This window comes from Impatiens glandulifera, chromosome 1 (genome assembly GCF_907164915.1).
Source record: "Impatiens glandulifera chromosome 1, dImpGla2.1, whole genome shotgun sequence".
Classification (NCBI taxonomy): Eukaryota; Viridiplantae; Streptophyta; class Magnoliopsida; order Ericales; family Balsaminaceae; genus Impatiens; species Impatiens glandulifera.
The window spans coordinates 133,017,437-133,042,045 of NC_061862.1; the positions used below are offsets into that span (position 1 = coordinate 133,017,437).

The following is a 24,609-nucleotide window of genomic DNA, read 5'->3' on the forward strand; positions in this document are numbered from 1 at the left end:
TTTAGTTTAATATAAATATAAATGAAATTAATAATTTGTTATTTAATTTTTATTCACGGACTTATATTAGTAGTAAAAGAATTGTTTTGTCTAATATTTGATTATTACTCTTTTAGTATTTGATGAATGAGTTTTTATTATTATTCAATTCTTAATTCTTAATTAATTTATTTTTGTGTTGAAGGATTTTTATTGTTGAAAGAATTTTCATTGTTATATTCAATTATTGGGATCAAACAATTTTAAAATAATTAATAATTAATGTGAATATAAAAAAATATATATAAAAAAGAAGAAGAAATATAAAGTTAAAATAATTAATATGAATGCTCATATATAAAATAAAATTAAAACAATCAATCATAAATACTCATATAAAAATAATAAAAAAGATAAAAATAGAGAGTTCATTTATTAGTAATAAATGAAAAGGGAAAAGAGAGAAAATATATTAATATTTAATTAATAAATATATAAATTTAAAAATAAAAGTTAACCATAGTTATTATAAGAGGCTAAATGAGCCAATTGTTGATAGTACGTATTGTATAAGTACGTACGTTTAAGTGAGCTTTTTGAAGCTTTTTTTCAAAAAGATATTTATTTACATATTTTTGAATATTTTTTTAAGCTAACTATTTTATTTTGAGATCTACGCATTTAAATTATCGTGTTTGAGTGATTAGAAAAATATGTGATGAGAAAATTTGAAAAGTGATAAATTTAATGTTTGTAATTTTGAAATAGTATCTTTATGATTAATTTAAATATTTTTTAAAATATATGTATTTAATGTCTTACCGAATATGATGTCTTATAACAGGTTAAAAATATTAAAGAATGAGAGAATTTTTTTTATAAATGTGATAAATTAATTAAAATTAATAAATTATTAAGTTAAAATAAGCATTTAAGAGAAATTTGAAATAATTAAAATTATGATAGTTTAAACATTATATATACACGATATAATTCAAAATTTAAATCTAACATTTTCATCTTTAACAATTAGACTAGTATTTGAATAATCTAACTCAAATATATCTAATTTTTTCATCAATCAATATTTAAATTTATAATTCAATCTCTTACATATAACAAGATCAAACAAACTTAATGTTAATGTGCTATACATTTGTCATGAACTTTATATTATTAATATTAATATATAAACTCTTGGTTCATGTAAGGTTACTTGAAAACTATTTTTATGATAAAATTTATTATTTAGGTTTAAATATTATTATTTATATTTAAAAAAATGTTATACATAATAACAAATCATCAATATTTTGTTATGTTTAATTGATTATTTAATAGAAAAAATGACTTGTTGATATGATTTAAAAGAAAATATTTACTCATATTTATTTTATGGGTGGTTAGTAACACCTCCCACCCTTATAAAGTGATGTTAAATTATTTATGAATACCAAAAAGAAAAAGTATATATATTAATTAACTTAGGAGAGTTTAATTTGATGCAAATTAGATTATTTTCAAATAAATTATAGGAAAAAAACTCACTTAGACGTATGTACTTGTACAACTAGCTCACTTAAATGTATGTAATAATAAAAAGTCATTTAAATGTACGTACTATCAAAAATTGGCTCATTTAACCTCTTTTAATAACCATGGTTAACTTTTATTTTTAAATTTATATATTTATTAATTAAATATTAATATATTTTCTCTCTCTTTCCTCTTCATTTATTATTTCATTTATTACTAATAAATGAACTCTCTATTTTTATCTTTTTTATAATTTTTTATTATTTTATATGATTATTTATGATTGATTATTTTAATTTTATTTTATATATACGAGCATTCATCCTTAATTATTTTAACTCTATATTTCTTTTTATATATATATATATTTTTATATTCACATTAATTATTAATTATTTTAAAATTGTTTGATCCTAATAATTGAATATAACAATCAAAATTCTTTCAATAAAAAAAATCCTTCAACAAAAAAATAAATTAATTAAGAATTGAATAATAATAAAAAACTCATTCATCAAACACTAAAAGAGTAATAATCAAATATTAGACAAAACAATTCTTTTACTACTAATATAAGTCGTGAATAAAAATTAAATAAAAAATTATTAATTTTATTTTTATTTATATTAAACTAAATAAGAAAAAACCCTTTTTCATTTTTATTATATTAAATTAAATAAAAAAAACCTTCAAAAAAATATTATAGTGAAACATAAAATTCATAAAAAAATTGTTAAATTTAAAAAAAAAATGAGAATTTAAGAAATATGAGAAATGAAAACTAATAAAAAAAAAGATGAAATATAAAAGAGAAATTGATATTAAAATAATAAAAAATTTAAAAATAAAATAAATTACCTAGTTTAATTAATGAAAAAGATAGAGAGAGAAAATATATTAATATTTAATTAGTAAATATATAAATTTAAAAATAAAAGTTAACCATGGTTATTAAAAGAGGCTAAATGAGCCAATTTTTGATAGTATATATGTTTAAATGATCTTTTATTAGTACGTCTAAGTGAGCTAGTTGTACAAGTATATACGTCTAAGTGAGCTTTTTTCCTAAATTATAATCCTATTAACTATTATTTTCTCAATCTCATGATTCATATTTTTAATAAAAATATTAATAAATGCTTTAATCATTTGCTCTAAATAATTTAAATAAATCCCTCTAAATCAAACAAGTTCAAATCCCTTTCTTTATTCAGACAATCTAAACTTTATTCAAATAATTCAAAAATTCAAACAAACTTCAAATAATAATCTACTCAAACAAGCCCTAAATATTTGAAAAATAAAGGAGCCAATAATCAAATCATTACACAGCTTGCATTCAACCAAAAACTAGCCGTTTGAGAACTTTCAAATTTTCCTTTTTGTTTTTACCTACTCTCTCCAACGGTCAAGTTTAAAAAAGTCAAATGTTTACGTTACTATTCCCTCTTTTTAAACCTCTCTCATTTCTTCTTCTTCTTCACATCACTCTCTCTTTCTCTAAGAAACCTCAAAATTCTCAAAAACAAAAACAAAAAATCCATGGCTTTCGATTCTAACCATTTCACCCACAAAATCTTCCTTCTTTGCAACTACATCCTTCTAGGAGCCGCTTCAAGTTGCATTTTCCTCACCCTTTCTCTCCGTCTAATCCCTTCCCTTTGTGGGTTTCTTCTAATCCTCCTCCACATTCTCACCATCGTCGGAGCAATCTCCGGCAGTGCCGCCGCATCATCTTCTTCCTCCACCACCGGACGCAGGTGGTACGGTGCCCATATGGTTGCCACAGTTCTAACTGCTATATTTCAGGGATCTGTGGCTGTTTTGATCTTCACAACTACTAAGGAATTCCTGGGTAGATTGGATTCTTATGTAAGAGAAGAAAATGGTGCGATGATATTGAAGTTAGCTGGTGGGTTGTGTGTTTTGATATTTTGCTTGGAATGGGTTGTTCTTACTTTGGCGTTTTTCTTGAATTATTATGCATTTGTTGAGAGTGGGAATTCTGGTAATTCAGTCAAGTTGGGAAGTTCAAAGGCGAGAGCTTTTAATCAAGAAGAGGAGATGAAGGGTGATCTTCCATTCCCATTTCAAGTTTAATCAATCTTAAGTTAATTTAATTCAATTGATGAATCAATGATAGGGATTGATTGATCTTCTTAATTCATTTCTCTCTCTCTCTGTTTCTTTCTCTGTTCATGTTCATGTTCATGTTCATGTTCATGTAAAAGAGAAATTATTATTATATATGTAAAAGAAAGTGGTTTATTATATTATTCTTATTAATCTATAGATTCAAAATGCATATCTTATACTAGATTAGAAATCCCATATGCTATTTCCGAAAGATAGCTCTTCTTGAAAACTAGGAAGTTTATAAGATGAATATAACATATCATCATAATGATCATCATCATTAACCAAAGCAGCAGAAGCAGAAGTAGAAGCAGAGGCAGAGACAACAGGATCTTGCATTTCTATCAATGTTTCCCAATTGAAATCCTCCTCTTGAAGAATAGTATGATTCTCTTGTGCATGGTTTTCAATGTTCACCTCAGTTTTCCCATCATCTCCTTTTATAATCCCCATTTGCTGTAGAAACTCATTCAGATCAATCTGAGGCTTCTCTATAGCAGCAGCCATAGGTGTATCAGAAACAATTTGAGTCTCTGGTTGATGTTTTTTCAAGATTCCATTTTGCTTAAGCTCTTGTAACTTCTGATGAATAGCATGAACACTTGGTTGTGCACTTAAATTAAGCCATCCAATTGGGTTATGAAAGGATTTAGGAACAACCATATGTGATTTGGAAGAAGGAAACCATTTGAAGAGTTTTTGATTTCTTTTGTTGAAATGATCAGAATGGAGATGAGGAAGGTTTAGGTATGCATCTGAACCATAGAGGTTTCTAGCTGCTTCATCATAAGCCATGGCTGCTTCTTCAGCTGTTGAGAATGAACCTAACCAAAGACGGGTTCTTTTTTTTGGTTCCCTTATTTCTGCTACCCATTTACCCCATGTTCTTTGGCGAACTCCTCTGTAACCACATGAAGCATTTTGAGGACCACCTTTTCCTCTTGGAGGTCCTTTTTTCCATGGTTTTTGAGGTGGGGTGGTGGTGGATATTGCCTTTCTGTAATTCTCCATTGAGATTTGAGATGATATTCAAGTGTGGAAGTATTGAAGATGAAATTTTAGAGTGTAAATATAGAGTGAACTGTGAAGTGTGAGCGGGGTTAGTTTGATTTAATTGTTGTCACGATTTGCTTCAAAGTCCCCCACCATGTGATCTCAATTCTGTGATACTGGTATCATCTATTTTTTCTTGTTTTTTATTTTTATTTTCTTGAGTTTTGAGAGGATGGGAATTGGAGGACATTATAAAATACATAATATCAAACTAAAATAACATTATTAAATTAAATAAATAAAATTATGAGTAGTGATAGGAAGAGAGAATTTAAGGGAGGAACGGGGGAGTGAATGGTGTGTCACTACATCACTGTTTGAAAAATGATAAAATGTGAGGAGAGAGAAGAGAGAGAAATTTTGTTATTTTTTTGGCTAATCAAATTGCGTCATATCATTCTCTCTCATTCCCTCCTCAAGTTCTCTCTCCTAATCATTTCTCTAAAATTATTAATGTGTTTTAGTAATCCTAATCATTTCTCTAAAATTATTAATGTGTTTTAATAAGTAATATTTTTATCTATTTTAAATGTTTCAAAAAGATATTATTTCAATTAATAAAGTTTTGTTTCTTATTTATATATATATATATATATAATACTAGTTTGTAACTTTGTAATTAAGGACACCCTTTCATTTTATTTATAAAAATTATAAATAGTTAATTCTCAATATCATAATAATAAAACTTCTTCATTCTTTATTAAAAATTAATTATGTATATATAACTATGAATATTATTATTTCGGGTTAATGATAAAACTAATTTCTATTATATTTATTAACATAAAATATAATAAATAAAAAATTACAATACAATCAGATATTTCTAGATCCAATAATGTCTCAATCAAATCACAATTAATCTATAATCTTTTTTTTTACTCCAAGGGATTTGTATGGATTTCGGTTTAATAAACATCTTAGATTTTTATTTTTAATATTTCTAACAGGTTGACTATCATATATTTATATATGTCATAATTCTCTTTATAAGAGAAAATAATTATCTAATATATTTTGAATAATTCAATAAGTTACAAAAAGCTTCTAAATATTTTGAATGGTAAAAGTTTCTTTTTAAAGAAATTAAAAATTTTAAATTCAATGTTCTATATATGATACCAACCATAGAACAACATAAAAAAAAGTTCATATACTAAATGGAATATGAATTATAATTGACAGAAAGATTAAGATTATGGAAGTATCATATAAGTTAGCCCTAGGCTATATATAAATAAATAAAAGAAATATTGGTTAATGTGGCAAATTAAAAGAGCCTTAAATTAATTAGGGTTATGGAATCATATATATATTGTATTATCTTCCTCGGATCCTTACAATATTGAAGCAGTAAATGTTTGATGATAAATTGCACCTCAAAACATTAGCCATTTTCACGAGCTAGAATGAATTCACATGTCATCACAATTTTTACCCAACCTGACTCCCGAGAAGAGAGAGAGAGAACTAATTAGATATTACCTTATTCTTCTACCTTCTCATGTTCTTCACATGTCCTCTCTCTATATATATAATATATATACAAATATATGTATTTTTAATAAAAATATATTATATATTATTTTCTTCTCCATAGAAAAACCAATTTAGAAAGAAAAAAAATGCCCGTTTGATGCTTATACTGATTGTTCACTATGAATTAATTGAACTTAAGTTCATTTTGAGGTCATCTTAAATGTATAATAACTTTATTTTATGGGTTTTTCATTATTTTTATTCATATAGATAACATTTTTTGAACTTACTTATAAACCCACGTACAAAATAATTTTAAATGACACTCAAAATTTGGGTTGAACTTTTTTTTTTCTTTAAAGTTAACCTCATAAAAATGGTAAATATTGTTGTATCTTCTAATTGTAATTTTTTTTTTTAAATTTATTATATTATTTAATATTTAAATTCTTGATCGGTCGTTTTGATTTTATAGATGTTATTTTATATTACTTATAAACTAACCTTATATATATATATATATATATAATTCTTTTGTATTAAAGAGAATTAATTTCTTATTAATAAAAATATATTTGATTACATTTAGTTTTATCATAAATAATTAAGAGTCACTCAAAAACTTAAGAACACAGATTATGCAAAATGGAGAATAATTATTTGTCCTAATCTTTTATTTTTTTTAAAGAAATTATTTGTTATAAAATCCAAATGAGAGTTGATTATTCTATATATCAAATTATATAAATAATTTATAAAAATAAAACTTTCAATAAAAAAAATCTATACTATCGTTCAATTTGTTAAGAGTTTTATCAAAGACGAACTCATTTGAGTTTCTAAACAATAAGGGTTGAAGTCAAGCAAGTCAAACGAATCAATGAAGGTTAATAAACAACACTAGAAAATGTCTGCCAACAAATAATGAGAAGATAAATATAGGAGTCTTCCTTATGAAAGATCAAATCTAATAACTCTTTATTAAAAAAAATGAAAAATAACTTTAGATTCAATTATATCGTCTCATTTTCTTCTAAGAATGAGACGGATACGAACTTAAGAAATGATCATTAACACAATCAGAGGGTATGAATAACAAATGAGCCACCAAAGATTGAGAATATTATTCGGATTATAAAAATCCGAGACGAAAAAATTGATCTAACTAAATAGACTAAATAGGATGTCAAACTGAATAAAATGTCACACCAACTCAAATTTGAGGAATGAAATGAGAAACGAAACATCTTCTAATGCTATAAAAAAAACATCATTCAAAAAGAAAGAAAGATTAATCTTTCAACTTTTCTAAAATATATTTTTTGTGAGAGAGAAATGAGAATGTTGAGATCATATTTCTATATTAAAATGAAATATATAGTTGTAATTTATTATGTTAATTTTTTTTTATTAAAATAAAATGGTTAGATGATATAGTTTAAATAACATTTGAAATGTATATTCATTAGTACTTTTTAATTTTTTAATTACATTGTCATTTATTCACTTAATTTAAGTAAATTAATGAGCGAATGTTTTTAATTAAGTATAATTTAATTCATTTTTATTTATCTTAGTTTGAAAATTTATTATTATTAAAAAATATATTTTATAGTAAGTATGAGAGAATAAATTATTGAGGAGAGATTGTAACCCCGCATGCATCTATCTCTCGTCCCATAGCTTTGCACGTGCTACAGTCAAGCGGACGCGTGTCAATATGGAGGAATGTCGCGGGATGACTCGAGATTCGATGCGTTTCAACCTTGGTTTTGTTAGAGAATAGAGAAAAGAGAAACTAGAGTTTTATTATTGATGAATAATATGGAAATAGAAAACAATGAAAGACTTATATATAAACCAACAAAGAGACTAAATAATAAAATATATAAAGTAAAGGTCTAAAATGCTAATATCCCCGTCAAACTCATGATGCAGCAGCAATGAGCATTGAGAGTTTGGTAACAAAAAAACGAAAACGAGAAGAGGATAGAGCTTTGGTGAATAAGTCGACGATCTACACAGAGGAAGAAACAAATGGCAATGTGATGGTACCGATTGCAAAGTGATGTCGAACAACATGACAATCACGCTCGAAGATCCAAGGAAGAAGAGGAAGAAAGGAGAAGGCTCTGAAACTGAGTTCCCCGAAGATATCAGAGAATATGAAGAACAACACTCCAATGAACTATAGTAGGCGCAGTAACAAATTGACTAACAATGTGTATAGCATGAGCAATATCAGGACGGGTGATGATGAGGTAAACCAATCTGCCAACAATAGTACGATACAAGGCTGGATCTGGAAAAGGTGAGCCATCGGTTATGGAATATCGAACATTGGTTTTAATTGGAGTATCCACAACCTTATTATCAGTAAGACGAGCACGATCAAATATATCACCTATATATTTTGACTGAGATAAAATATACCCCTTTGGAGATGAAGCAACCTCAATCCCAAGGAAATAACGTAGCATCCCCAAATCTTTCATCGCAAAACTATGAGCCAACTCGGATTTCAAGAGCCAATCCCGTCAATATCATCACCTGTAATAATCATATCATCAACGTATAAATATAGAAGAATACAACCTCAATCTGTTCACTTGATGAACAATACCGAATCATGATGACTACGATGAAATCCTATTGAAGTGATCATAGTAGAGAATTTATCAAACCAAGCGCGTGGTGCTTGTTTAAGCCCATAGAGAGCTTTCCGGAGCCTACAAACTTCACCAGGTTTGAGAGGGACACAAAGTGGAGGAACCATAAAAACTTCTTCTTGAAGACATCTGAGTTATATTCCACCCACGAACGGAAGCGACGGCAATAAGATTGTGAATTGTTTTCATTTTCGCAACTGGGGAAAAAGTTTCCTCGTAATCCATGCCATATTCTTGAGAAAAACCCCTCGCAACGACTCGGGCTTTATATCTCTCAATAGACCCATCAGACTTAGTTTTGATTTTGTATACCCATCGAGAACCAATAGGTCGTTTTCTTGATGGTAAAGAAACCAAATCCCAAGTATGTGTTTGATGTAGTGCTGCAAGTTCCTCAGTCATAACAAACTGCCAAAGAGGATCAATAACAGCCTCTTGATAGGACGATGGCTCACACAAACAATGAATAGATGCTAAAAAGGAAGCAAAAGATGTAGAGTAACATGAATAAGAAAAATCAGGAAGTTTGGTTGATTTACGAGGTGGAAGATCCACATAATCGGGAGGAGATTGAGAGACCGTGGAGGGAGGAAGATATGTGTCAGGAACTGTAGTACTAGAGTCTGTAGTAGGAAGTGTCACCTCTGTAGTACTAGAATCTGTAGTAGGAGGTGTCACCTCATCATCAACCGTAAAAGGATCAATACTAACAAAGTCTAGGTGAGTCATATCATGAGAATTTATAGGAATGGGAAAAAATGGAATATGCTTAAGAAACGTAACATGACGGGAGACATATAATTTTTGACTGACGGGATCAAAACAACGATAACCTTTCTGTCCTATCTCGTACCCCAAGAAAACACATATTACAGATCATGAAGTCAATTTGCTACGCTCAACGTGTGGACGTAATACAAAACAAGCAGAACCAAAGACATGCAATGAGGAATAAGCAAGAGCATATCCTTGAACGGTGACAAACCTGAGTTGTGAGATGTTGGAATCATATTAATAAGATGTATAGTAGTGAGGATGGCTTCACCCCAAAAGACACTAGGAACATTGGCAGACAATGAGAGAGAGCGAGTTGTTTCAACAATATGTCGATGTTTTCTTTCTGCAATGCCATTTTGTTGAGGGGTGTCTGAACAAGAACTCTGATGAAGAGTTCCGTCAGAAGCAAGTAACCTAGAGAAATCATTAGAGGTGTATTCCCCACCCAAATCACAACGAAAGAATTTAATGACAGATGAATACTGAGCTTTGACAAGAGCTCTAAAAGTATGAAATATACATAAAAATTCAGAACAACATTTCATAAGAAAAACCCAAGTATAACGAGTACAATCATCAATAAACGAAACATAATAGCGGGAACCCCCTTTAAGAGGTAAAGGAGAAGGTCCCCACACATCAGAATGAATTAGGTCAAATGGAGCAAAAGATGAAGATAAACTTGTTTTAAAAGGCAAAGCTGAAAACTTAGCAAGTTTACAACCACTACAATCAGAAACATCATCAGTTTTCAAATCACCTAAAACTCCAATAGAAGCCAAAAATTTTAAACGGGATCCCGAAATATGTCCTAAACGAGAATGCCATAAATAAAAGGTAGAAGAAGAGAGACTCAAATGAAAAGATGTCAAATCCACAATAGAAGTAGCACTAGTAGCTATTTTTAGTGCTTCAAGTTCATCCAACACATATAATCCTCCTCTCCTATGGCCTGTCCCAATCAGCTTCTAAGAATGTGGATCCTACACATAACAAGTGGAATTAGAAAAGAAGACGGAATATCCCAAGTCACACAATTGACTAACCGAGAAAAGATTTAGGGTAAGACTTAGAATATAATAGACATCTGAAAGAGTTAAATTGTGTGTATTAATAGAACTGACTCCTACTAATGGAATATGGGTACCATCAGTTGTTGCAACCGAGATAGACGTGTTTGGTGACAAAGAATCAAAAGAAGACAATTCAGGAGACATATGATGAGAGGCCCCAGAGTCTAGAACCCAAACAGAAGAATATATACCTGAGGGAGCAGAGATATTAGAAGAAGACAAACCGACATGAGAAAATGATGGCATGGCATGAGGTTGCGAAGCGAGAAACCTTTGGAACTGCTCAATCATTGATGGATCTATAGGAGGTGGAGTCAATACACTACTATCTTGGAATGCTTGACTTGTAGGTTTCTAGGGGCAAATGAGATGATGATTGTGGAGGGCGTCTTTGTGATTGATGTTGTGGTTGCGATTGTTGTTGTTGTTGCGGTTGTTTTACCTTTATTGATTAACAAAGGACATTGACCTTTCCAGTGACCTTTCTTCTTACAGAAAGCACATTCATCCATAGCCACTCGTGAGTTCAATCGATTCGGATGATTACCAAAGGGATTATGTGGAGTTGCAAGAACGAATGAAGTAGATGTTGGGTTATGCTCTTTGTTAGGTCGAGTCTTGATTCGTATCTCCTCAGCTATCAACTCATGGACAACCGAATAACTGAAGGCAAAGGGTTCTGATGCAAGATTGATCCACGCAAAGTTTCGAAGTTAGATCGAAGAGCAACCAAAACTTGAACTAAGCGTTGTTTCTCTCGATGTGTGATGTAAGGTGCCAATACTCGTAACTCCTCAGACTCGGTAAGAGCCAATTGATCCCACAAATCAGACATGGAGGAATAAAAATATTGGATACACAAATCATTATGCTTGAGTGCACGAATGTTCGTTTCCAACTGAAATTGTCGGGCAAAATTAGACTATGTATAAAGACGAGCAAGATGGTCCCAAACGTGCTTGGATGTATCGTACTTTGCCAACTGAACCCCAATCGAATGTGTGATGGAATTGTTTATCCACGTGATGATCTTTGAGTTATCGGTCTCCCAAACATCGAACATTGTTGCATAAGTCTCTGCAGCCTTATCAGTAGGTGGCATTTCTGTACCCGTAACATAACCCCACATCGATTTTCCCTTCAAAAAAAATTTCATCACATAGCTCTAATATGAATAATTTTTCCTATTCAACTATACACTAATAGACTGAAGAGAATCGTCTTTACGAACAGCCATAACGAACAAGCAAACGAGATCCAAGCGACAAAGGAACCAAACAAACAAAATCCCTAATTCACAAGCCAATAAACAAACCCTAGGAGCTGCAATCAATCAGTGCGGAAGAAAAACAACCGTAACAGATTAATCATTCGATGTAGAAGCATAAGAATCGTTGCAAAACCCTCGATCCCAACAAATCAAGCCCTATAAATGAATGGTGGCTCTGATACCATGTTAAAGAATAGAGAAAAGAGAAACTAGGGTTTTATTATTGATGAATAATATGGAAATAGAAAACAATGAAAGACTTATATATAAGCCAACAAAGAGACTAAATAATAAAATATATAAAAGTAAAGGTCTAAAATGCTAATAGGTTTGTGTGTCAGACATCTTTTAAAATGAAACATTTAGTTTTTAAAAGATTATGAAAATAAATAGAGCGGTAAGAAATTAATTATGTAAAAATAATTAATCATTTGTTCAAATTTTAATAATTTGGGGGCTAAATAATAATTTAACCCGAACCCGATTTAAATTAATTAAATAACTAATTTAAAATATTATTTATTTGAAAATTAGAGTCGCGGGAAATTCATGCTCATGTCGGTGATGATGGCGTTAAAGGTTGTTTCGGAATAGTGATATTTCTTTTGTAAAAGTCTTCTGATAGACATCGAGTCTATAAATGGCTTTAGATGTATAATATTTTTGTAATCTATCATTAGGATAGACCGAAATTCTTCTACGGTGGGGCATATAATCCTACTACCGAGGACATAGGCTCTTTTGTCTAGATTCCACATTTTATACATTTCCATCATGAAGTTAGAGTTTACTTCGTATTTTAGGAAACTCATGATGGGGTTGAGGTCGTAGTCCTCGAAAACCATTGATTTTCACGAAAGTGCTTTGTCCAAGAGAGAAGCTCAATATCCGTTAGCGTGGACATCGTTGATGACTGTGATAGCAGAAGAGGGAATGTATTGCAATTGTAACAAAAAAATCAAATGCATATGCAAATAACATGACCTATAGATAAACATCTCGTAAGGTTTTATATATTTGTTTTTTTAAAAAAGAACTTTCGATGTTACATTGTTCAAAATTTCGGAGTTCTTAGGGTTTTCCAGTTTGATTATACTAGGCTTCTAAGTTTTTGTCGTTTGTACAAAAGGGTAAAACTTAGAGCTCCTCTTCAGGGGGAGCGAGTTCGTCTATATCAAGTGGAGGTGACAGAGTCTTCACTTTCTTCTTCTGCATGTTGTCGGTGGAACTCATCCATGATCTGATTAATGTAGTCCTTCCGTTTTTAGGATTCCCATCTTGACAGAGTCGCTCCAAAGTTCTAAATAGTCGACGAAGTCGCTATGTTTAATCGACCTGTCTATGGCTACTACATAGTCATGGTAGGGAGGCATGCAATCTCGCCCGAACTATTTAAATAGTTTACTAATGTAGTATGAGGTAATCCATTCGAGGCCCATAAGTACCATAAGTCGTTCATTAGATATACCATTTTCTTGATACCATACCATGGTAGAAGTTCTCGAATGGTATTGTTGTCGTAGATGGGAAGCTCTGGCTTAACATTCTTGAGGCACCGATTCTGGAGAGCGACATTCATTTCCTTGCTTAGAAGTGGAGGAGATATGCGCTCCATTTTCTTCAGAAGCCATACATAGAGGATGGTAGGAGCTCCTCTTTTATTGAGAGAATAGGAATAATATGATTCGTTGAGACCCATCACTGTCTCAAATAGGATGATTTCGGTGGGATTTTTATTCTCAACCTTAAGATGATAGGCCACTTCCAAGATTTTCGAGGATGGAGGGAGATTGCTCGAGGGAGCGAGAAGGAAATGAGTTAACATGATTCTCATAGTGAGCAAAGAGGTACCAAAATTCAGTGGAGGAATTTTCCCGGTTTGGGTTGTCATCTTAACCCAACGAGGAAGATCCAAGTAAGTTCTGGCAAGGATCTTGTCTACAGTGGTTTCTGTGTAGCACAACTCTTCTTGGATGATTTTCCTAAGAGACATATATTCCATGAAGGGCTTGAGCTTTATGATGTTTTTGTTGTCAATCATCATAATGGATCTGAATTCCTTGATAGTTGGGCAAATTTGACGATCCCCCAACATGAAGGTGTTATGCACCGGATACCATTTGCGCTGCATCTCCATCATGAAGTTATGATGGAGCCGAAAATGAGTGTAGTTGATAGCAGAGTTGAGCTCATAAGCGTTATAGTACCACTCTGAATCGTGGAAGTGGTGGGACCACATGAACAGATTCTCGTTTTCTAACAAGGCCATTTTGCGATGTATAATCAATTGTAACAAACATGTCGTTTGATTTTGATAAAAGCAAATATGCTTAAATATGTTTAGTATATCTATTATAGATGTATGCATGTATAATAAATAAGCACGTACTGGATCAACTTGTCGCGATATTGTTGTTTGGGCACGTCCAAACAAAGGTTGGGTAAAGTAACCAGGTTTTGTGTACTAAGGTTTCTGTCAAGGCTTAGGTTGGAATCTCTCCCCACCATTGCTAAGGTCGCATCTCGAAGGATGTATCAAAGACAACATGGGGATCCACTCTAGGTTCCTAGTTTTTTCCCACGCAACATCTCTCAATCACAGACAGGTATTATCGGTCTAAAAGTAGTTTGTATATGTATAGAACTCCGATCTGGTACTCCTTCACGCAATCTTGGGTGATATACCCCTTTGATTTTTAAAAATTATTAGAGTATTGCCTAGGTACAGGGTAAAACTTAAGTACCTGTTGAGGTGATAGACCCGTGAGGTGGACTATTGTGAGGGTAGAATGTTATATATAAAAAACTATAAATAGCCAGAGTTTTATTTATTTTATTCAATTTTAAAATAACAAGGTATCCCCAATAGAATCTCCAAGAGAGCTCTGACCTCCGCAGGCATCTATCTCCCGTCTCATAGCTTAGCACGCGCCGCAATCAGGCAGACATGTGACAATATGGGGAGAATATTATGGGGTAGCTCTAGGTTTGATGCGTTTCAACCTTGATTTGCGTGTCAGACATATTTTAAAATGAAATATTTAGTTTTTAAAAGATTTTGAAAATACCTGGAGCGGTAAAAAATTAATTATGTAAAAATAATTAATACTTTTTCAAATTTTAATAATTAGGGGCTAAATAGCAATTTAATCAAAACCCGGTATAAATTAATTAAACATAACTAATTTAAAAGATTATTTATTTGAAAATCAGAGTCGCCAAGTGATTTTATGAAAATTAATAAAATGATACGTGTATAAACGTATTTATACCAGAGTTTCTAAAAATGGTGGTTCGTTGTCTGTTTACGCTTGGGAAAAGGCTTTCGCGCTATGTCCTCTACGCCAAAATAAAAACGGTTTTTAAAAATTCTTTTTAAAATAAACAAATTTTGGCTATGATAAATTCATTTATAACATTTCTTACATTTAATTAGTAGTCTAAGGGTCATAAACAATGATGTGTTTAGATCGTAAATAATTATACAAAATTATTTTTAAAAGGGGTATGTACCTATTGTGCTAGTATTTAGATTTAACAAAACCTTTCAGGAATATTTGAAAATGGATCAGGTTCCAAAATTACAAAAATATTTTTAGATTTTGAAAAGTTGAACCAAATAGGCCTTAGGACCGGAGTCCTAGGGTTTGGGTTCAATTTGACCGATCTAGGATCGGTCGGGCTCGGTCAAGACTAGGGTGGTCCAGACCATGGTGTGGGTCGTATGGGTCAAGAGACCGGAGAGCTCGGTCCTGGGTTCGGGAGGCTTGGTACCAAACTCAAGTTGATCGGTCCTAAACCTGGGAGGCTCGGTCCTAGGTCAAGTCTACCGGTCTAGGTTCTCGGTCCTAGGGTTAGGTAGTTCTCGGTCCTAAGTCTACAAGGCTTGGTCCTAGTCATCGGTTCTAGGCTAGAGGCTCTCGGTGCTAATCATCGGTCCTAGGCTAAAGGCTCTCGATCCTAATCCATGGTCCTAGACTAAAGGCTCTCGGTTCTAGGTCAAAATAAGGATCGGTCCTAAGTTAGAAAAATCAGTCATAGACTAAGAGGATGACTCGGTCCTAAGTTAAAAAAAACTCGGTCGGGCTCCACGTTCCTAGTCTAAAACCATCGGTCTTGGGGCTCGGTTCTTCCTCAAGAACACTGGTGCAGGTCCTCAGTCGGAGCTAAAGAATACCGGTCCTAGTCCTTAGTCGGAGGCTAGGTTCTCTCGGTCGCGGCTGAAGAACAAGACCGAGGATTACCGGTCGTAGGCTAAAACCTTAGAACCGAGGTGTTCTTATTTTGGTCAAAATTTCAAAAGTCTATAACTTTTGATTCAAATTATGGAATCATGATTTGTAAGCTACAGTTAGTTTATATGATCATGAAGAACAAAAGCTCTAACATAAATTGCGACTTTTCAAGATCTTTACAAAGATCAATTTAAAACACATTTCTATGTCAAATTTTGGACTTTTCAAATTAGGCCATTTTAAGGCCTATTTTTTGTTCCATTAGCTTTGAAATGATGAATATAGTTAAACTCAACCAAAACAAGAACATCATTTAAACAATAAAATATTTTTTGAAGATTAGATCAAAATCCAAAAATATATTTTCAAAAATACGATTTTATCAAACATGATCAAAATGATGAAATAGTTGCTTGGGAATCATCATAATATATTAACAAACATGTATTGAATTAACAAATTAAGTTTAAACTCAAGAACACAAGATTTCAAAAATCCAGTTTTTAAGTTTAAATTTTAAAAAACGTTGTTGGATCAAACATGATCAAAACGTTATTACAGTTGCTTGAAATTCATCATAACATGTTAACAAATATGTATAATAACTAACTGGGTCAAAAAATCTAGGTTAAAACCAAGAACACAAAAATTTTAAAAATCCAGTTTTCAAACTTGAATTTTCGAATTTTTTTATTTAGGTTGATTTGTTCTATTTTTTTAATAAAAAGTTCATACATGATATATAGAATGATTCTAAACAAAGAAATTCAATAATCAAGCTTAAGAACATATCAAACTCGGTCAAACAAGAAAATTTGAAAAAATTCAAATTTTCAATTACAAACCGAAGTATAGTGTTTCTGGATTCATACCAACAGTTGGAGATTACTCCTTGGATGTGTTGGAGGCTATCTAGAAGCCTGGATCGAAGCTGGGATCACCGGAGGATGTTTTACAAAAAACAGTTCTTGACTGGAATCTTCCAACTTTGATTCAATGGGTATTGCTGTGTAATTGTTTGATTATTTGCTTTACAAAGCATAAGGGAGTATTTATCCTCTAGTGAACTTATCCCTAATTTTATCCTCAATCATGGTAGCCTTATCTAGGGAGGATAAGGCTAGAGGATAAGGGCCTCTTGCTGGCGGGGATAAGGGGAGCATGTGGACGAAAAAATTCAAGAGATTTGATCGTTTGCTGAGGAAGTTGGAGCTTATGGAAGAATCGCGTCGGCGATGATCGCGATTCCAACGAAGAAGACCGTTGGACGATGTTGTTTTGAGTGACAAAACATCGGGTTCCATTGGAGTTCCATTAGCGGTCAGTTCGTTTGACTAACGGAGTTAGTCCATCCCGTTAGTTGATCTAGTGTGGGCGCGCGCGACTTCGTTGTAGCGAGCTGCGTTGGAGCGTTTGGACTTATGGATGAAGCCTGAACGCTCATCTAATGGTCTAGGATCATATTGTAGAATTTTAACAAAAATCTGGTTACACTGAATTATCAGATTTTACTTTTATAAAAAATATTATTAAAATTGATTTTAATTCTCTTTTTACGTTTTTTTATCACAAAAAATTTCACATAAAATATTTCTAGAATTATAATAACAATTAAATCTGACAGGTTTAAAAGCGGTAGATAGCTTGGTTCCTATAGGCTGTGGTCAACGAGAACTTATAATCGGGGACCGACAAACAAGAAAAACAACTATTGCTATCAATACCGTATTTTTGAGAATTTTGTGTATTTTATTTAATTTCTTTAAGTCATAAATTAAACATAATTCATGATTAAATCACAATTAAATATTTTTAACTTTTTTTTTCTATATTGGGTATAATAAATACAATATTTTATCCTCAAATTACTTTTCAGAATTTTGAATAATTTTCTTAATTATGGTTTAATTATCACAATAATTAACCTTTAATTAGATTTTAATTTTTTTTTAAGTTATTTTAAATTTAACCAATTAAAAATACTATTTTAGTATTATTAAAAATAATAATATTATTTGAAAAATGGTTAAATGTATTTTACAGAGATAAATTTTCATTTTAAAGAGATAAATGATTAAATGTATTTTTTATATGATCACATCTACAATCTAAATTAAAAAAGAGAGAATTTCTATCTCATATCAGTTTGATCCTCTGTTAGTCTTGTACCCTCTCACAAGGAGCTAGGTTGTAAGTTTAAGGTGACAAGTATAATTTCTAACCATTTTTTTAATATTCAAAATTCCGATTATCAAATAAACTTTAATAATTTACTAAATGAACTAGTTGTACAAGTAGATAGTTAGATAAAAAAATTCTTAAATAAAATTTTGTAAATTAATAATATATTATTTAAAAAGATAATATGAAGAGTTTAAACATTCTAATATTAATATAAATTTAAAATAGTAAGAATTTATTAATTTAAGAGTTTACTTAAAATTAGACTAGTTAACATTATGTAACATCTTAAAATTATAAGATTTAAGAATCAATTCGAGGTTTTAACCGACTTGGGTATGACACTTCGATTAGAACACCCCATATCTCTTGACACGCGAGTTTCATTTTAGAAAGTCCAGCGACCAAGCACTCTCGACAGGTTGTCGAGGACACGTCTGAAGAAGAGGCGAGCTCCCCCTAAGTTTACCACCCGCAAGTTCCAATCGAAAAATATTGAAAGAAAAAAATATTAAGAATTAGAGGCTAATGCAAAATAAATAAAATTGTGGCCCACAAAGTTAAGAAAAATATACTAAATAATATGGTAGACATTGTTCCAATCGAAAAATATTGAAAGAAAAAAATATTAAGAATTAGAGGCTAATGCAAAATAAATAAAATTGTGGCCCACAAAGTTAAGAAAAATATACTAAATAATATGGTAGACATTTTAAAACTTAGACTCTAATACTTCAAATATCAAAATTGTTCAATCTTAATTTACTAATGAGATTACAAAATATTAAACTTTTTAATTCGTCTTAGAACAATTTCAATATATAATGTTATTTTACACATTTTAAAATTGTCTATTTAACATATAACTATTTATTATGAGAATAATGAAATTGAAATAAATAATTTTTTTTTTTAATTTTCAATCTTGATTATCAAAATATAATAATGTTTTATTTAATTTATTCATTATCTTTTTTATTACTCTATAAAATATAATTTATATTTTAAAACATATATATTTATTATTTAATTTATTTATTTTCTTTATTATCATTCTCAAAAATATATAAATAAATAAATAAGTTAACTAACAAATTTTTTAAATATATATTTACCTAAGAGAGAAATGTTATGACGTGGAGAATAAAGATAAAATTTTAATAAAAAGAAAAGATAAATAAATTTGTTGAACTTTATTCTTAATTAACAAGTCCTAATTATCCGCCTTCCATATGTCATTTGCTTCAAAGTTTTTAGATTGTGACTCGCTATCTTTTAAATATATGTATAAATTAAATATATAATTATAATAATTACTATATATATTTTTTTTTATAATAAATAAAAGATTATTAAAACAATTGAGAAAAAAATATTAATTAATTAAATTGTTAATAATATTATATGTTTTAAAATTTTGAGAAATTTAACTTTTTAAAAACAGGTCATATACAATTAGATAGGTTGTCTTGTCATCACTAAAGAATAAATTCATAATTTAAAAAAATAGAAATTCAAATTTTAAGTGTTTCTCTCCTATCAATATTTAGACTCAATAATGTATAGAATATATTAAAAACATTAATTAAAATTTATTCACATAATCCAAATACATAATCTATTCACATTATTAAATTTCGTACACCAAACTATTTTATTTGGTAATGGAAAGATTCAACCAGTTGGCAACTCACGTGGTAGGTAAGATTACCAATTTTCAACTATCTTTGTTCTTCTATGAAATTTCAATCACAGTATATTTTTTCAACCAAAATTTTAATATATTTGGTAACGGCTAAACCACGCCAACATGTTTATCCAATTTTGAAACTATGTTTGGCTTAAGTTCTATAACCAGCTCCAGCTACACGATCAGTCTTCTCTGTAACCTAACTTGCTCATTCTTTGCTAAATTAGGTCACAATCACCTTACGAATCTAGGGAACATTTTTTTTCTTTCAATCATAAAAAAAATTATAGGTATTATACTCTGGGACGGAGCCACGCATGTGCTAGGGTGGGCTCCAGCCCCACCTAAATTAAAATCTTAAAATAAAACATTTTATAGTCGTATTTGACATATGACTCTTAGCTCAGTTGACTATGTAATTAAACTGTGAAAATGAGGTAAGTGATTAAACCCTGCCCTCACATTTAATTTATTATATTTTAAAATATAATTTATCTATAAATTAATTCATAATTATATTATTTTAATTTTATTAAAATAATTATTATTAATATTTTATTTTATACTAACTATATTTTCTAATATACAAATATTTATAATAATATATAAATTTTAATTAATATATAAATAAGATTTATTTATATAAATAAAGTATAAAAATTATATATAAAATCATATAATAATATTATTTATTTTAAAATTATATTTATATAATAATTATACATTATTTTTTATTTATTTCAATATAATTAATAATACAAATTATTTATAAGGGTAAAATATAAAAATTAAAATAATAATAGTGTTTTATATTTCTTAATTTTAAACTATTTCAAAATTTTATAAGAAAATATAAATTAATATTAATAAACAAGTTAAAATAGTTATATTGGTTTGATTCAGTATTTAAATAAAAAATTTGATATCTTACTAAGAACCTAACAAATCTCCTAGAATTGATGTTGATGTAAGTTCTTTTAAACTTGATCTAGCATTACGTATTCCGATATGGAAATATCCTTTTAATCAAAGGGATGAAATTAGACGAGCTTATATCAAGATGGGGTCATATCAACCTATTAAGGATGAGTACCCGCCGACCAAATTTGGAAATCAAAATCGACGATTCCAAAGTCATTGGTTTAAGAAATTTACTTAGTTAGAATACTCTCATTTGAAAGATGTTGCTTTTTGTTTCCCATATTTCTTGTTTGAACATAAGCAACTCCCAAAAACCTACATTTACAATAAATGGATTCAAATATTGAAAGCGAGTTAATGATGGGGATAAATGCTCTTTTGTTATGCATATAGGATGTAATATTTCACCACATAATATGACAGTTGAATATCTTAATAATCTAATGAATATCATTGTCATATTGACAAAGTACTGAATGCATAGTCTTCAGATAAAAAACAAAATAATAGATTACGGCTTACAACAACTATTGAAAGCACTCGGTGACTCACTTTGCAAGCGTGTGCATTGAGAGTGCATGACGAGTCTCCATCTTCTAATAATCGTGGAAATTTTATTGAAAAAAAAGCGGAGCATAAAAAGTTAAATCTGAGATGCAAGTTGGAGTCAGCCCCAGATAATTTTTCATCTTGGCTCCGCCCCTAAATATACTATTACGAATAATGATTAAACATATTAATCAAATCGTTCTACGAATATCTTTACCAAAATAAAATAAACATACAAAATCTAATAAAAGATAAAAATACTCAATTTAAAAAACAAATTTATACATTTAAAACTATATAGTTGAGAAAAATTAGGTTAAGAAAATTAATGTAAAAAATTAAATTAATTAAGTTTTAAATAAGAAAAAAATAACTATATAAATAAATAAAATATAAAAGTCTAATTTAGCATATTTTAGCCTATTTTGTGAAAAAATAGGAAAAAAAATAAAAAACATGAAAATAAGAAAAAAATACAAAATCATTGTCAAAACATATTATCAAATGAGTAAACACTCATATATATTATGATTGGTTAGTGGTACCAGAAAATAGTAAAAAATATAAAAGATTATTTTATTCTTATATTTATATAAATTATTATATATAATCATTATTTTATAAGTTATTTATATTAGAAATTAATAAAAAAAAAAATATAATTATCATATATAAATGTAGTTTTAAAATAAATAATACTATTATATAAATTACATTAGTTTTTATATAATTCTTTATACTTTAATTTATATAATTATATAAATAAATTTTATTTATATATTAATTAAAATTTATGTGTTATTATAAATATTTATATATTAGAACAATGTTAATTGTTTTTATAAAATAAAATATTATAAATAATTATTTTAATAAAATATTATAAATAATTATTTTAATAAAATATTATAAATAATTAGAAAGGTATAATTATAAATTAGTTTGAACAAATAAACTATATATATATATATATAAATTGTATTAATTTATAATAATAATATCACTATTTATATAATTAATTATAAATATTATTTATTATTAATGAAATACAATTTTATTTTATATAAAAAGAACCACATTAACAAGTCCTTTGTTGTTTAACCACAACCCACCCCTACTACTGTCTCCGCCATTGCCCAAGCCACGGTTTAATCCCACATAGAAAACCTAAAAAAATAATTATTAGTGAGAATCATATCCAAATAAAAACTAGAAATTTTCATCATGAGTTATTAATATATAAATTTATGTTAAAAAACTTAATTTTTTTTAAAAATCTAATTATTTTATTAGATGGGCTTCGTGAGTGGTGGACTGCCCTAACTTATGGGTTTGCCAGACTTATTCCTAGATCGACCCTGGTCACAAGCGAAATGTCTCCTTCCCTTTCGCTATGTTAGTCCACGACAGTCGCATAAGGCGAAAGACTTTTTTGACAATTACTTATCCAATTGAACTTAAAGTCTATAAGTGGAGTAGATAAGTATTTGAGACTCGTGACTATGATATAGATTAGATAAGAATAACTAGACGAAATAAAAATTAAATATGTGATGAAATAAATCTTATCCAATTGAACTTAAAGTATGGCACCTCGATGTCGACTCATCACATCCTGGGGTTGAAGAAGGTCGTCCCAAGGGTTCGGTTGTTCGCCGATTCAAGTGGTACGTGAGTTGGGTTTAGAACGTCGTGAGACAGTTCGGTTTCTATCTACCGTTGGTGTTAAAAGGAGAACTGCGAGGAACCAACCCTAGTACGAGAGGACTGGGATGGGCCAACCTATGGTGTACCGGTTGTTATGCCAATAGAAGCGCCGGGAGCTAAGTTGTATAAGTGGATTAGATAAGTATTTGAGACTCGTGACTATGATATAAATTACACAAGAATAATTAGACGAACTAGAAATTAAATATGTGGTGAAATAAATTTTATCGTAAATCTAGTCAATCTTTTCATAAAACTAATAAATCTTTGACTTTCTAATTTAAATTATTTTATTCATTCTCAAGTAAAAATAATAACTATATATATTATTATTATTTGTATATATAATTAAATATAAAATTAATTAAAAAAATGAAATAATATTAAAACATATTAATATTTACAAATTCAATTATATATATTTTTTAAAATAAGTAATAACTTATTTTAATTTATAAATATAAATACAATTTATATCTATAAAGTATAGAAATATATTAAAAAAAAGAAGATAAAATCATAAATAAAATTTTAAAATTGTAAATTTAAAATCTTATAATTTTAATTAAATTAAATTTAAATTAATTAAATTATAAGATTACAAAAATCCATTCAAGATATTTCCAATCTTTGACTTAATTTTTTTTCATGATAATGCACAAATAATTTGTAAGTGGGAGGTATTGAGACATTTGAAAGTTGCACCTTTTATATTTTTTCTCTATTAACCAAACATTTATATTGAACATAGGGGAAATTGTAAAATTTGAAACAATTGGATTTTTTTTAAACCTCATCCTTTGAGCTCTTTATTTTAATATTATTTAAAACGAGATCGTTTTTAACCTATTATCTATTTAATATTTATAAATAAATAAATATTAATATCACTAATTTAACCAACAAAATTTAAATGAATTAATGGTTTATTACCCAAAACCTTAAATTCACATCAGTAATTTATTTTATAAATATTAAGTAGATAATATGTTGACAAACCCCGTTAAGACAAAACCTCGTTTGGTATATTTTAATAATAATTAACACGAAATTTAAAAGAGATGCTCAAAATCTCAATTGACCCTAAGAGTCTTAGTTTGATAATACTACTCTCCAACTTTATAAAATTAATAAATGAGGAAGGATAACGAGAGAATTTTGTGAAAAATAAGAGAGAATGACGTGACATCACCTAATTGATTTGAAAAAAATAAAAAGTGTGAGTAAATAAAAAAAATAAAGAAATTATTGAATTTTTTCAAACAATTATATTACGCCAAATCATTATTTCACCCAAATTTCATCTCATAATCATTTCTCTTAATAAATAAATATGATTCCAACAAATTAT

The 24,609-nt window shown here is 29.1% G+C and overlaps 3 protein-coding genes across 3 annotated transcripts; 1 reads left to right on the top strand and 2 right to left on the bottom strand.

The window, feature by feature from the left end:
- Positions 1-2,998: 2,998 nt before the first annotated feature.
- LOC124935043 lies at positions 2,999-3,801 on the top strand. The gene has a single exon (XM_047475511.1). It carries the CDS (start codon positions 3,058-3,060, stop codon positions 3,613-3,615), a length of 558 nt encoding a protein of 185 aa, XP_047331467.1. The 5' UTR covers positions 2,999-3,057; the 3' UTR covers positions 3,616-3,801.
- LOC124935034 (dehydration-responsive element-binding protein 2F-like) lies at positions 3,782-4,841 on the bottom strand. Its single transcript, XM_047475503.1, has one exon. It carries the CDS (start codon positions 4,660-4,662, stop codon positions 3,835-3,837), a length of 828 nt encoding a protein of 275 aa, XP_047331459.1. The 5' UTR covers positions 4,663-4,841; the 3' UTR covers positions 3,782-3,834.
- A 3,501-nt stretch (positions 4,842-8,342) lies between these two features.
- Positions 8,343-8,681, bottom strand: LOC124943803 (uncharacterized mitochondrial protein AtMg00810-like). The gene has a single exon (XM_047484278.1). The coding sequence runs from the start codon at positions 8,679-8,681 to the stop codon at positions 8,343-8,345; it is 339 nt and encodes a 112-aa protein (XP_047340234.1).
- Positions 8,682-24,609: the final 15,928 nt, after the last annotated feature.